This window comes from Lycium barbarum, chromosome 12 (genome assembly GCF_019175385.1).
Source record: "Lycium barbarum isolate Lr01 chromosome 12, ASM1917538v2, whole genome shotgun sequence".
NCBI lineage: Eukaryota > Viridiplantae > Streptophyta > Magnoliopsida > Solanales > Solanaceae > Lycium > Lycium barbarum.
The window spans coordinates 74,865,379-74,879,436 of record NC_083348.1 but is presented as its reverse complement, the minus strand read 5'-3'; the positions used below and the strand labels follow the sequence as shown (position 1 = coordinate 74,879,436).

At 37.6% G+C, this 14,058-nt stretch overlaps 2 protein-coding genes across 2 annotated transcripts; both read left to right on the top strand.

The window, feature by feature from the left end:
• Positions 1-3,580: 3,580 nt before the first annotated feature.
• On the top strand, positions 3,581-5,087 carry LOC132624437 (probable LRR receptor-like serine/threonine-protein kinase At3g47570). The gene is made up of 2 exons (XM_060339220.1): positions 3,581-3,617; positions 3,934-5,087. The coding sequence occupies exons 1-2, from the start codon at positions 3,581-3,583 to the stop codon at positions 5,085-5,087; spliced, it is 1,191 nt and encodes a 396-aa protein (XP_060195203.1).
• A 360-nt stretch (positions 5,088-5,447) lies between these two features.
• On the top strand, positions 5,448-5,828 carry LOC132624436 (probable LRR receptor-like serine/threonine-protein kinase At3g47570). The gene has a single exon (XM_060339219.1). The coding sequence runs from the start codon at positions 5,448-5,450 to the stop codon at positions 5,826-5,828; it is 381 nt and encodes a 126-aa protein (XP_060195202.1).
• The last annotated feature ends 8,230 nt before the right edge of the window (positions 5,829-14,058 follow it).

Here is a 14,058-nt window from a genome sequence, read left to right as displayed (position 1 = left end):
TTATAAAATGCTTAACTGCTTTATTTTAACCAAGTCCCATTTAGGATGTCTTAATCAGCAACTTAGGTCTTAAATCAAGTGGAGTTTAATTGTTCCTCTTGTGAGTTTGGTACCTTTTTTAGTTACAAAGAAAAAGATATGCTTTCAAAATATCACAAATTTTACACACTAACGTTAGCTTCTTTTGAGAAATAAAAAAAGGCAAACTAGTTTTTATGGATAACTTTTTCACTTTAGCTCTTTCCAACATTTGAAACATGTATTTTTTAAAACAACATTTGCATAGTTTATATTGAACTAATAGTCTTTTCATAAGTCTTTCATGTTAAGCTAATCACAACTTTCGAAATACACAAACGTTTTACCTAAACTTTATTTAGTTCACTGCTTTTCATATGATATTTGTATTTTTTTAAAATGCTTCCATATGTATATAACAATCAGCCTCAATTTTCTCAACGTAAGTCCGGTCGGTTAACCATTTTAATGGATCTTAAAAGGTGCTTAATACCTTCCCTTTATATTAATTGAACCCTTACCTAGATCTTAAGTTAGTAGACCTTAAAACGGAGTTTACTTTAGAAAATAACTTTAATGAACTTTAGGTGTCCTAGTTCGCCATAAATAATTAAGTGGCGACTCCCTAACTTTAATTAACTTCGGAATTATCGGGATGTTGTAAACGATTTTTACTCCGGTTAAAATGGGGTATGACAATATGCTTTCACTATATATACAACATGTTGCAACATAATCGGTATCACTTGAAAAACCTAATCTAACTTTTGCAAAAGCTATCGCCGCAAGAATTCAAGTGATCGCAAGAACAAAGTTACTTTCAAGCTGAAGAACCAGATCCTGATATGAATTTAGTCTATGTTCTTTATGTTGTTGTAAATCTTTGTTCGTTTGTGCTTAAACTATAAACCTACTCTTCTTGTTTAGAAGTTTGTAGGTGTTTTAAATTCTCAAAGTGTTGTTGTTAGAAGTGTGTCTCCTCAAGCTATTGAGTGGTACATTAGGCTAGGATTAGTCTAAGTGTATTAGTGTCCTTATCTAGAGTTAGCTAGGTAGAGTTGCTTGCAATCGAAGTATTGCAAAGGTTGAGGGACTATGGGAGTTAGTTCCTAGGTTACATAAGCGTTATTGTAAGGGTGAGGGATTGTGGGAGTTAGTTCCTAGCTTACGATAGAGTTGTAACCTGAAGTTGCTCGGTTAGTTGAGTTGAAATCTTATTGGGGTAGGTTGTGATTTTTAATACCTTGATCAAGGAGTTTTCCACGACTGCATAAGGGAACTGATACACAACCAGTCCCTCGATACTGTATTTGGTAGACGCATAGCCTATAACAGGCTGTCTGAACTGCTTCACCCCAGAATGACTTAGGCAGTTTAGCCATTCTGAGCATGCTTTTCTAGCCCATCAATTCTATCTCCATTAGACCACAAACATCAGAATATACCAAATCAAGTATATTCAATTTTCTTTGAGACAATGTCTGAAATGAGACTTTATGTTATTTACCAAATAAACGATAGTAACAAGGTTTTATCATTGTACATTTGGAAAAATAAATGAGTGATTTCTTGGCAAGAATTTGCAATCCTTTCTTACTCATATGACCCATTCTTCTATGCCACAAATCTGCATATTCTTGAGCCACATTTAATTCACCTCGGCATATTTGTGCATTTGTCCTGTAGAACGTGCCATGAGAAACTCCCTTTGCAATTACTAATGATCCATCAGTAAGTCTCCTTTTTTGGTTTACAAAATAGTTCTGGTATCCATCTCGGTCCAAAGCGATTCCCAAGATCAAGTTCAACCGCAAATCAGGTACATGGCGCATGTCCTTCAGAACCAATGTGCATCCGACATTTGTCTTGATACAAATGTCTCTGATCCTCACAATCTTTGAGTAACTGGTGTTACCCATTTTCACAATGCCGAAGTCACCTGCTACATATCTACAAAAAAGATCTTTTATCGGTGTGGCATGGTAAGATGCTGCTGTGTCAACCACCCATTCTGCCTCTGAACTTTCCAAGTGCATGCATTCCTCTTCCTCATTTATGAAGAGAACAACATATCATTGTTTTACACCATGACAGTTGTGTTGTCACTATTCTTCTGGCCACTACTTTCACCTTTGCCCCTTTTTTAGATTTGGACAATCTCTTTTGCAGTGACCTGGTTTATCGCAATTGTAGAATTTTTTTGCTTTGACTTGGATCGGATCTTAGACTTCCCACGAGCACTAGATCTACCATAGTTGCTCGAACCCCTTTGGAAACTCCTACCTCTACTTTCTGTGATGAGAGCCGATCCGTGATGTTCAGGTTTCTTTCTCATCTTCTCATTGAGTAGAAGAGTTGATGTGGCGTCTTTCAGCTCAATTGATTCCTTACCATGCAAGATAGTTGTTGTCAAATTATGATAAGAAAATGGCAACGAGTTCAAAAGAAAGATGGCTTTATCTTCTTCATCGATCTCTACACCGAGGTTGGCCAGCTGCGTGATCAACACATTAAGAATATTTAAATGTGACAAAAAATTTGTACCTTCACCCATATGCAGGGCGTATAATTGCATCTTTAGGTATTATTTTTTTGTCAACGTCTTGGACATGTACAGGTTTTCCAATCTTGTCCAGCTACCACATGCACTTTCTTCGTCGATGATGCTATTGACCACATTATCTGTTAAGTGCGACGTGATTGCACTAGCTTCCTCTTCGTCCATTTCTTCCCAATCTCAACTTTCATGGATTCTTGCTTTTTGGATTTGCCGCCTAGTGCCTTGTGCAATCCTTTTTGGATAAGCAGATCCCTCATCCTTCTTTGACATGTTGAGAAACCGCTATCACCGTTGAATTTTGCTACCTCATGCTTTAATCCGAACATTTTTTTTTCACCGAGTATAGTACAACCGACCGCAAAAAATATTTCTATAAATGATTAGATCTGTGCTCTGATACCAGTTATTAGGAATAAACCTGCCAGAGAAATAATATTCACGGTATTTACAGTGGAATAATAATGTAGCACCGTGATATAGTTAATCAAAAAGAATAAAAAAGAGCGATAACGACACCACAATTTTTACGTGGAAACCCAAAAGGGAAAAAACCACTGGCCGAGAGGAGCAACTGATATCACTATATCAAGGATTTTACACTTTGTAGGTCTGAGTAAAATACTCCAAATACCACTACACACTCAAATAAAATAACCTTCTTTTAAGATTTTCTCACCTCATTACAATATCGTTCACACTCTTTATTTTTCCTCACAGACTATTTCTCTATCTGCGAATGCCTCACTCTTCTTTCTCTCTTTATTTTTCCTCACAGACTATTTCTCTATCTGATGGCACATTGCTTTTTCTTATTCTTAAAATCAGAAATCCAACGACTAATGCAACAATTGTTGAAGCTATTCCCAAAAGACTATACAGAAACAAGGAAAACACTCTTTTTCTCAAAGGAGAGATCCCTCAAGAACTTGGTCATCTTCGTTAGACCTGTAAGTAAACTTGCTTGTTGGATCTATACCGACATCACTCTTTAATAGTACGTCAATGCAAAACATTGCTCTTACTAACAACAATCTTGCTGGTAAGCTTCCAACAACTATATGTGACCATCTTCCAAACTTGGAAGAGCTTTACCTCTTAGACAACAAACTCGATGGAATTATTCCAACAAACTTAGAGAAATTCCAAAACTTCAAATCTTGTCATTGTCTGGCAATGAGTTCATTGGAATTGTACCGAGAGAATTAGGCAACTTAACAACTCTAACACTATTATCTCTCGGAGGACAATACTTGGAAGGTAGTGCGATATTTCATCACAAGAAATATGAAATTTGCAACCTTTTTTTTAGAACTTCCACCAAGTGGTTACTCATATATTTTCCCTTGTATTGACAGGAGAGATACCAGCGGAGCTAGGTAACCTTAATAAACTACGGATATTGGGATTAGCTCGAAATAAGTTTACTGGTTCCATTCCTGCAGGCATTTTCAACATATCAGCACTGCAGATCCTATCACTTATACATAACAGGCTTTCAGGTACTTTACCTTCACATTTAGGCCGTGGAATGCCCAACGTAGGAGAGCTTTATATTAGAGGGAATAATTTGACTGGTTTTATCTCTGCAACTAGCTCAAATTCTTCGAAACTCAGAATGGTTGCTCTTTACAACAACAGTTTCACGGGTCCAATTCCTGAATCGTTTGGTAGGTTAGAAAACCTTGAGGTTCTGCACTTGGGGGGGAATAACTTTTCTAGCAATTCGGCATTGAGTTTCCTGACATCTTTGACAAACTGTAGGAAACTAAGACTACTTTTTTTTTATAGGAATCTGTTGGATGGTGTTTTACCTGCATCTCTTGGGAATTTCTCTGACTCTCTAGAAATGTTTGAAGGACAAAGTTGTAAACTGAAGGGTGTCATTCCTGAAGAAGTTGGTAACCTTACTGGAGTGATAAAGATGATTCTGTTTAACAATAAATTGACTGGACATATTCCAAAAGTTGTCCAAGGCATACTGAACCTTCAAGAACTTTACCTACAAAGCAACAAGCTAGAAGGAACAATACCTGATGTTATCTGCAATTTAAAGCATCTTGGCGCATTAGACTTGTCAGGAAATCGATTTTCTGGTTCCGTGCCACCATGCATAGGGAATGTTACTAGTTTAAGGCAACTTTACCTAGCTTCTAACAGGCTGAATTCGAGATTACCTGCTAGCTTGGGGAGCCTTCAAGATCTCATAGAATTCAATGTTTCATCCAATTTATTAATTGGGAAAATACCTTCTGACATTGGAAATTTAAAGGTTGCAACACTCATTGATCTGTCGAAAAATGATTTTTCTGGTGAGATACCTAGAACTCTAGGGGGTATAGATAGATTGATTAAACTTTCTTTGGCACATAATAGATTAGATGGGCTTATTCCAGATCTACTTGGCAAAATGCTGGCATTGGAATTCTTGGATTTGTGCAATAACAATCTTAGTGGTGAAATACCAAAATCATTAGAAGCTCTTGTTTATCTCAAGTACCTGAACATCTAATTCAATGAACTTAGTGGAGAAATTCCCACCGGAGGTCCTTTTGCAAACTTCACCAGTCAATCATTCATCTCCAATAATGCACTCTGTGGTAATTTTAAATTTCATGTACCACCATGCATCATAAAGACTTGCAAGAGGAAAAAGGCAATCCTGGTTTTGTACGTCTCTTTGGGAGTAGGCCTGCTATTTCTTACACTATCCCTCGCATGTATATTTTTAAAATTGCGAAAGAAAAAAAAGTATGCAGGTCAAGCAGAGTTGTCTCTAGAAAGAAGGCATAAAAGAACTTCCTATTATGAACTTAAACAAGTAACCGAGGATTTCAATTAAAGCAACTTGCTTGGTTCCGAGGGTTTCAGCATGGTCTACAAGGGAATACTTAAGGATGGTACTCTTTTTGCAGCAAAGGTATTCAATGCACAAATGGAGGGCTCATTCAAAAGTTTTGATACAGAATGTGAAATGTTACGCAAACTACGCCATCGAAATCTTGCTAAAGGCATCACTAGTTGCTCTACCATTGATTTCAAAGCCCTAGTATTGGAATACATGTCGAATGGGACACTTGAAAAATGGCTATACAGTCATTACTCTTTCTTAGTCATGTTGCAGAGATTAGATATAATGATAGATGTTGCATCAGAAATGGACTATCTCCACAATGGATATTCAAGACCTGTGGTGCACAGTGACATAAAACCAAGCAACGTCTTTGGTAGACCTCAAAAAATTTCACATTGATGCATAGTGAATAGACTAACGAAGGGCATGAAGCATACGATGTTTCAATAAGTAAGAAATAGTATTTAATGGTTCTAATTGAGATTTCAAAGACATTCGAGGTAATAGAAGAAAGTTCGTCAAGAAAGGCGAGGTATACGTAGTGTATCGAAAAGGATTTGCAAAGTACCAAGTTAATGATGGATTAATAATGTCTTAAAGAAGAGACATTCTCTCCCTTAGATTTTTAATGAGGTGTTAAACAAGTATTAAGAAGGTTCCATAAGGATTGGAGATCAAACGAGTCGACGAGAACGAATTTCGAAAAGCTAGGCATTATACGGTCCAATATACGGACCGTATAAAATATATTGGCCGTATGTTCTGCCCAGAATGGGGACTTTCACTGGACCAAAGATACGACCATACATACGGTCCATATAAACTATACGGACCGTATGTTGGTCCGTGAAACTAAGTCGGGACAGATTTCAAGATTAATATAAGGGACCCCAACCTCATTTAATTCATTTCATTTCTCACCCCACACTTCAGGAATGTTACACTCCATAATAATCTGTGCTACTTGTATTAAAACAAGAAAGAATGAGTTAAGAAGGTTCAAGGAAAGTTAGTCGAGTTAGTAAGAATATCGTTATATACATATGGTTTCCTTAAGTATCCCAAGGTGACACGGTTACCTAAAGGACGTGAAATCGCGCTATGAGTATGTATATGAGGTAATGTGAGTGACCTTTTAAAGTATTTGAGATCATTAGTAATGATATAGAAGATGGACAAAATATATGAACATACTTTTGCGATTGGAGTTTCGTCGAAGCTTTGTGAGTTCTCTAATTATGTTTAAGGTTATTGTGATTCTCTGGACCTTTCGAGACGTGTATATGGATTTTTATTTATGTATACAAGTGTGTACATGTATTCATAAGAGGTTACATGAGGTTGGAAGAGGATTAGAAGTTAAACGAAATGAATCGGAACAACTTCAATAAAATCTCGGACCAGATTTTTATCCCATATTGTTGGAGGCATATCTCCTTGCATATGAGGAGTTTTAAGGTGTTTCAAAAGGCTAAAATTAAGTTCATCGAGTCTAGTTTACAACGCAACAAACCTCTCGTCAAAATAATATCGGGATAAGGAGATATGGACGATGCAAGTCGGATTATTAAGTGGGGATTAAGACTTAAATGTACACAAATTTTGCACTAGTGGCCGTGTGGGGTCCACTAGCACATAACAAAAATCAGATTTTTTGCCCATTCTTAGTTGGGGGAACGTGTAAGGCCTTCTTGGGCAGCACAATGGTCTCCTTGTTGACCAAAAGTTCAGCCAACTCATTTCCCAACTAGACAAAGTTGAACAAGAGAGAGAAGCTCTCTTCTTCACCAACTAGAGAAAGAAAGCAACGGTTTCCATGGCTGTTCCACCACCAAAAACGGCCAGATCTTCCATTTATTTTCCTCCATTAAACCCCTAAAGTGTTCTACACATTCACCATTAAGTTTCAAGTGAAGAAGAAACCATAAACATGCCATTCAAGCTCCTATAGCTCACGGCCAGATTGGGTTCTCCATGTAGATTCAAAAAATATATTTTCTTCAAGTGTTTCAACCCTTATAAAGGTGCATAATAACGTGTAGTAGTTGTTGGAAAGAAACAAGGAGGTGTAGCATTTCACTAGGGGTGAAGATTCGGCCAAAGTGAAGAACAAGATTGTAAGGTAAGAATGATCATTTTTCTTGTGTTGTATTCGTGTATGTTGGTATTGGGCTGTTTCTCTTGAATTTGAAATGAGCCGTGTGTTGTAGAGATAAATGAAATCATGCTTAATCTTCTTGTACATGTATTGGAAATGGATTGAATGTGTTGTAGTATGGATAAATGGATGAAAATCATGAAGTTCTTGAAGTGGTGTTGTAGCCGTGTGACTGGACTGTTTTGGGGGGATTTAGGGACTGTTTTGTGTCACATTTTGATTGTTGTTGTTATGGACATTGTGGTGTATTGTATGCATGTTGAATATGTGAATTAAGGTGTTAAAGAAATGAATTATGTTGAAGCATACGAGCAGTCCAAAACAGTGAACTATTTTAGTGCTAGAGGTGAAATTGTATGTGTTGAGTGTTGATTCTTGTTATGAACGTTTAGTGGAAGTGAAGCATAATGATTCAAGTTGAAATTGAGATGAATTGTGGGCTGTTGTAAGAATGGAAATGATGCTAAAACAGTTCCAAGAATCATGAAAGTAATGTCATTAAACATGTTGTTGTCGTTGTAAGGTTTTAGTGTCGACAATGTAGCTATTTGCGTACGAATTTGGTGATATATTTATCGTGTGACTGCTGGTCGTATTTTACTGAAATTATATGAAATTAAGACATGAAATAATGTGTAAGAATCACATGTGGTTTGCTTGGTATGTTCGTAAACGTTCGCAAGAATTCCGGGCACCTTTATGTTGTTGGTTAGGGACTGTTTTGGGCGTGTTGTTGGTTAGGGACTGTTTTGGACGTGTCGTGGTTAGGAACTGTTTTGGACATGTTGTCTTCTTTAAATTGGAAAGACTAATGATAGTTAAGAATATATATATTGTATTTACGTTGTTTGGGTTGTTGTAAAGTTGCTACACGAAAACGTTAAGGCTACGAATTATTAGGAGTAACTTGAGAATGTAGTAGCCGTATGTGAATCGATATGGAATGTTGTATTTGGAATGTTATGTGGGTTGTCCGGATTGGTATTGAGCATATGATTATTGACGTTGGATCGGTTGTATGTAGTTGGTTTGAATGCGAACGAAACGTGGTCTAAATGTTTGAAAGGGATTGTTAACGTTAAAGTACGTATTGAATTCCCTCGTAGACTAATTGTAGCTCTTGATATCTTGATATAGGATAAGTGTTTTTGGGCAGCAAGTACAAGTTATAATACGACTAAACGCTAAAGGTATGTAAAGCGCAACCCTTCTTTCTTTTGGCATGCCTTAGTTTTCAATAGGCTATATCACAAGTCTCGAGGAAATTCCAAATTCGAAATCCGAGTACGTTATGATCCTTATATATATTTCTTGGCATTCTTATGTATGTTCTGATGAAGTATGAACCATTATGTCTTCGAAAGCATTGATTTCCAAACTTTGTACAAAAAAAGTTGTTTTAAAGAATTCCGTAACTATGAAATGCCATATCTTTTGCATAAAGGCTCGGATTGCTCCAATATTTTTATAGGAGTTTGCATGATGTATAATGAGTATGTTTTAAATAGGCGGGCCCGACTCGGGTCAATACCCGTCCGTGGGTCCCGCGACTTTCCTTTATGTAATTCGGACGACTTTTGAAAGAATTTGGTATGATTATCATTTCGAATTTCAAGTATGGTCACTTACTTATATTTAAGTCTTATAAATTATTTTGGAATATGGAAATGATCCCAAGAAGACTATTATCACATAATCTATTTTTGTTATCCGAAATATACGCACCGTGACTATCGTGCGGTTTCATTAATACGGTTGTTGTTCGGAATACTCCATCGAGTCCTTGTAAAATGTATTATGTCTCATATTGCATTAGTTTCTCACTACTCCACTCGTGGATGTCTCAATGTTTCCTTCACTGAGCCCGGGCCAGGATATGTTGTCAAGCGTATTCCTCTGCATTGTTCGCCGTGCCTCGATGGTGAGGGGGCAGGTATACGTGTACATGGGTTGTGGAGTATGTTGTGCCATGTACACTATTTTGATATGATATGATATGATCCGATATGGCCATTTGACATGACATGCTATGTTATGGGGTTATCCCCTATTCTGATCCTTATGTGTTGTGGCACCAGCGTCGGGAGGGTGACCACGTTCTGTCTACCGAGTCCCTTGGCGGGGGCCGGACATGATATGGCATATGTTTCTGTACACATTCCTTATGTTTTGAAATATGCATTTGGTATTCTGGATTTTTGCATTTCTTTCTGTTCGTTCTGTTTCCGGTTATGATTTTGGTTTCTCTACTTCAGGCTTTACATATTCAGTACATATTTCGTACTGACCCCCTTTCTTCGGGGGCTGCGTTTTCATGCCGCGCAGGTACATACGACGGGTTCGCTGATCCGCCCGCTTAGGATCTTATTCTGCTATTCTGAGGCGCTCTCTTATCCGGAGCCTATATTTTTGGTACAGTCTCCTGCTATTGTATAAATGTACGTCACTCAGGGGTACGACGGGGCCCTGTCCCGTCATATGATTCTGTCGGTCTGTTTAGAGGTCTGGGGACATGTTTGTGGGTTGGGGTCTTTCTGTATGGATGCGTGTATATATTGTGTTTGGGCGATCCCATTCGCCGCGGCGGCCGGTCCGCATATGTTTAAATGTTGCTTTGTTGGCCCTATGTGGCCTTTGTTGGTATTTTTTGTGCGCAGGGTATATTGGATAGTCCGTAAAACAAAGGAAACTCTGTCGAAATATTTCTGGAAATTATCTAAATTTAAAATATAGTCTTGTCGGCTTCTGCTATATACTGGAATGCGGTTAATAAAATCTGAGATAGCATTTGATAGATGTGTCTGGGTGCCCAGATCGGGCACTAGTCACGGCCTACGGGGTTGGGTCGTGACAAGGAACCCTCTAGAAAACTCTCCACACTTCTTCCACTAGAATTCAAGAGAAACTCATGATCAACTTCATCAAACCAAGAGAATCAAGTGCAAGAAACTCACTAGGGTTCATCCAAGACAAGAAATCTCATTGGAAGTGAAACTAGGGTTTTGCACAAGTGAAGTGTTTCCACTCAATGCTCATTCCCATACTATCTAAGGTAATTTTTATGATCATTCCATGTTGTTTAAAGTATTGAGAGGTTGAAAGACTTGGATTGTAGAAGGAGATAGAAAATGGGTCATGAATGTAAGAATAGTAGCATTTTTTAAGTAGTAGCTTAGTATGAATCATGATTCTTGATAAGTTGTGATTATAATTATGTTATAAATGATATGAAGAACATGGGAGAAACATTATATAAGGATTAATGTAAGGTTGTATTATGACCATGGTTATGGATGAATTGAAATGGAATTGGGAGACTTGAATAATGTATGGTTGATGAAGATTGTTGAGTATGATATTGTGAATGTTGTTATAGACGTTTGAGAGTTGATGTATGATATGGAGAAAGTTGTATAAACAAAGGAAATGCTGCCCAATTTTCTCTAACTTTAATCAAGTATACTTAAGTTATCGATTGTCTAATGTTAATACAAACTCTCTTGAAGGTAGAAACGAGAACATTGAAGAAGAACGTTCAAGTGATAGAGTAGTAAAACGAAAAGGTATGTAAGGCTAGTCCCTTCTTTTCTTAGGCATGAATCCTATGACATGATTTTCTTTACCTTCCATGATCTTCCTATATTCCAGAAACTATGAGTCTATGTTATAAAGAGCTTCTCTTGAGATAAAGTTAACAGACATGTGATGAATATGATAATGATGATGATGAGTTCGAGTCTAGAAATCCTAAGGTTCATGATATGATATTGTCACAAAGCTAATGATCCCTATACGATTCTTTGACGTTATTCATTGCTGCTAGACCCACCTTAAGATGCTAGTCCCTTTTCTTCCTAAGGCATGACCCCCGTATTGTATCTCCTATGTATTCCATGATTATTAAGAGTTTTCCCTATGAGCCAGAGATGAGATATGCTCAATGATAATGATGATGATTCCATAGTGGTCAAACTACATACGACACTCACAACGCTCCCAAATCCAGCAACACTAGGGACCCACAACTTCCATAAATCTTGCGATATAAATAATAGTGCTCTTTGTAATGGTAATTCCTATGTTGTGACCCCACGCTTGTTTTCCATATTATCCTTAGTCCTAAAATGTTAGGATTCCATGATTCTTAAGGCCACCGTTACAAATGTTGAGGAATGTTCTTCATGACAACGATTAGGATGGTAATTCCCCTCCCAGTGATACCCAAGGACTAAAGTTCCACATGTCCTCATGGGATGATTGAGCTTACCGTGTGAGTCTCCGTCACATTCATAATAGTTGGCCTTGTTTTATGTTATCGTTTCCTTCAAAAGTGAGACATAACAGTAATGACGACCATGACAGCGAAAATGACTGTGCTTTCCATGGAATATAGAAGCATAATTCCCTTATTAAGAATTCAGTTAAAATGTTTGAAATGTCCTACTCCTAAGAAGAGCTAGAATTTGCGATTTCCAAGACTCTTAAGATGATATTGGTAAGAGATTTCTGTAGTGATGGCAATGATGATAATGAGATATACCGAGCCTTGTTATGGCCGAGTACGGAAGACATGTATGTGAATCTGTCGAGCCACTATGTGGCCGATACGAATACTGTCGAGCCACTACGTGGCCGAATACGGATATTGTCGAGCCACTATGTGGCCGAATACGGATATTGTCGAGCCACTATGTGGCCGAATACGGATAATGTTTAATGTGTATGAGCATATACGGTTCTATGATATGTATATGTATGTGCATTCCATGATTCTTGAGAAAAGGTAAAGTAAGCATGACGAACATCTCAAAAGGTATTTGGTCTTTTATTTTATGTTGTCCTTCACGATTTACTTATGGTACTACTCATGCCTTACATACTTAGTACATATTTCGTACTGACGTCCTTTTTCTTTTGGACGCTGTGTTCATGCCCACAGGTAGACAAGGAGGTGGCCCAGATTCCTAGGAGCTACTCAACAGGCTTACAGAAGCACTCCATTACTTTGGAGGTGCCATGTTGATTTATTATTTTATGCATATATTTGGACACGACGGGGTCCTGTCTCGTCTTTATGTTTAGTACTCTAGTAGAGGCTCGTAGATACGTACGTGTGGGTAGTAGATGTGCCATGATGACTATGTTTTACTTTTGTATATCAGTTTTGTAGCCGTGAGGGCTCGTGTATATAGATATGTGTTGCTTTGGAGATCATATATGTCCGGGTTGAGCATGAGGATTAGCCTAATCAGTGGTGCTCGGTAGTCAGCTCCGGGTAAGACGTTGCTTGTTTCCAAATTGACCAATCATATGCCAGCTGAAATGGTATTCAGGTTTTCTTCCAATCCTTTCCAACTCCTAAAGTTCAGAATATTCACACTAAAATCCATCTTTTTCTCCTCCCCTTTCAGTACAAGACTCAGAAAACTTTTATGAATTTACCATTAGGCTTAGTTAAAGCAATAAATATTAACCAAATCAACATTAAAAAAGAACATTTTCATATTATCTTCTTTAAGTATCAGATCAAACTACTTTTTTTATGACCAAGAAATCCTTGAGGGCCAGTGGCGCACAGTTCAAAACTCAGTGGATAATGGGTCCGCCTCTCTACCCTTATCCACTTAAATATCAGGTGTTTGTCTGTAGCAGGTTTTGACCTCATGACATGCGCTAACCCACACATCACGTATTGTGCTTTTACCACTAGACCAAAGCATTGGGGGCAGAACTAGTTCAGGCTACTTTTTGCACCGAAAAACATGCTTGTATTATGCCAGTAATTAAATTAAGCATAAACATTTATGTTCATACTGCAGTAGAGACCATGTAAAAGATGCCCTTTAATGACGCCCAAAATAAAGGACGCCTTTAAAGAGCTCCAAGTTCCCAGATAAATTGGACAGAAATTAGCTGACCATTCAGTTTTTATCTTTAAAGGAATTTTTTTTTAATGGCTAGCAATAAGGGTGTGTTAAGAATATTTTACAAGGAAAGCATCATTATAAGTTGTGTAATGAGCTAAAAAAATTGCCAATGGTTCTTAAATCCATTGCATCAGGCATCAGCCATGTTATTACACCAGAAAAGCAATGAAGAGATACATCTGTACTTGATAGTTACTACAGATTCTTTTTTGCTTTCAAAAAAATCTAGCGTTTTTCTCTCCAGATTCACCAGATAGCTAGGGGTATGGAATTCCAAACTTTTACCTTGTCTTTTCCGACACCTTTTATACTAGTAAGAGCTCCCCGGTTGACTAAAGCATTGTCAAGTTGAATTAGCTGACCATTCTAATACCGGCAATTCTAGTTGGAAAAACTGAAAATTCATTTTCATTGAAACTCCAGCTTAGTGTCCTAACAGGGCTTTACAGATTGGAGAATACAATGCCTTAAACAGATAGAATTATACTTCTTATTTCATATTCTTAAAGGTTCGGCTAAAACGAGGAAGCTCTAACTATACTAG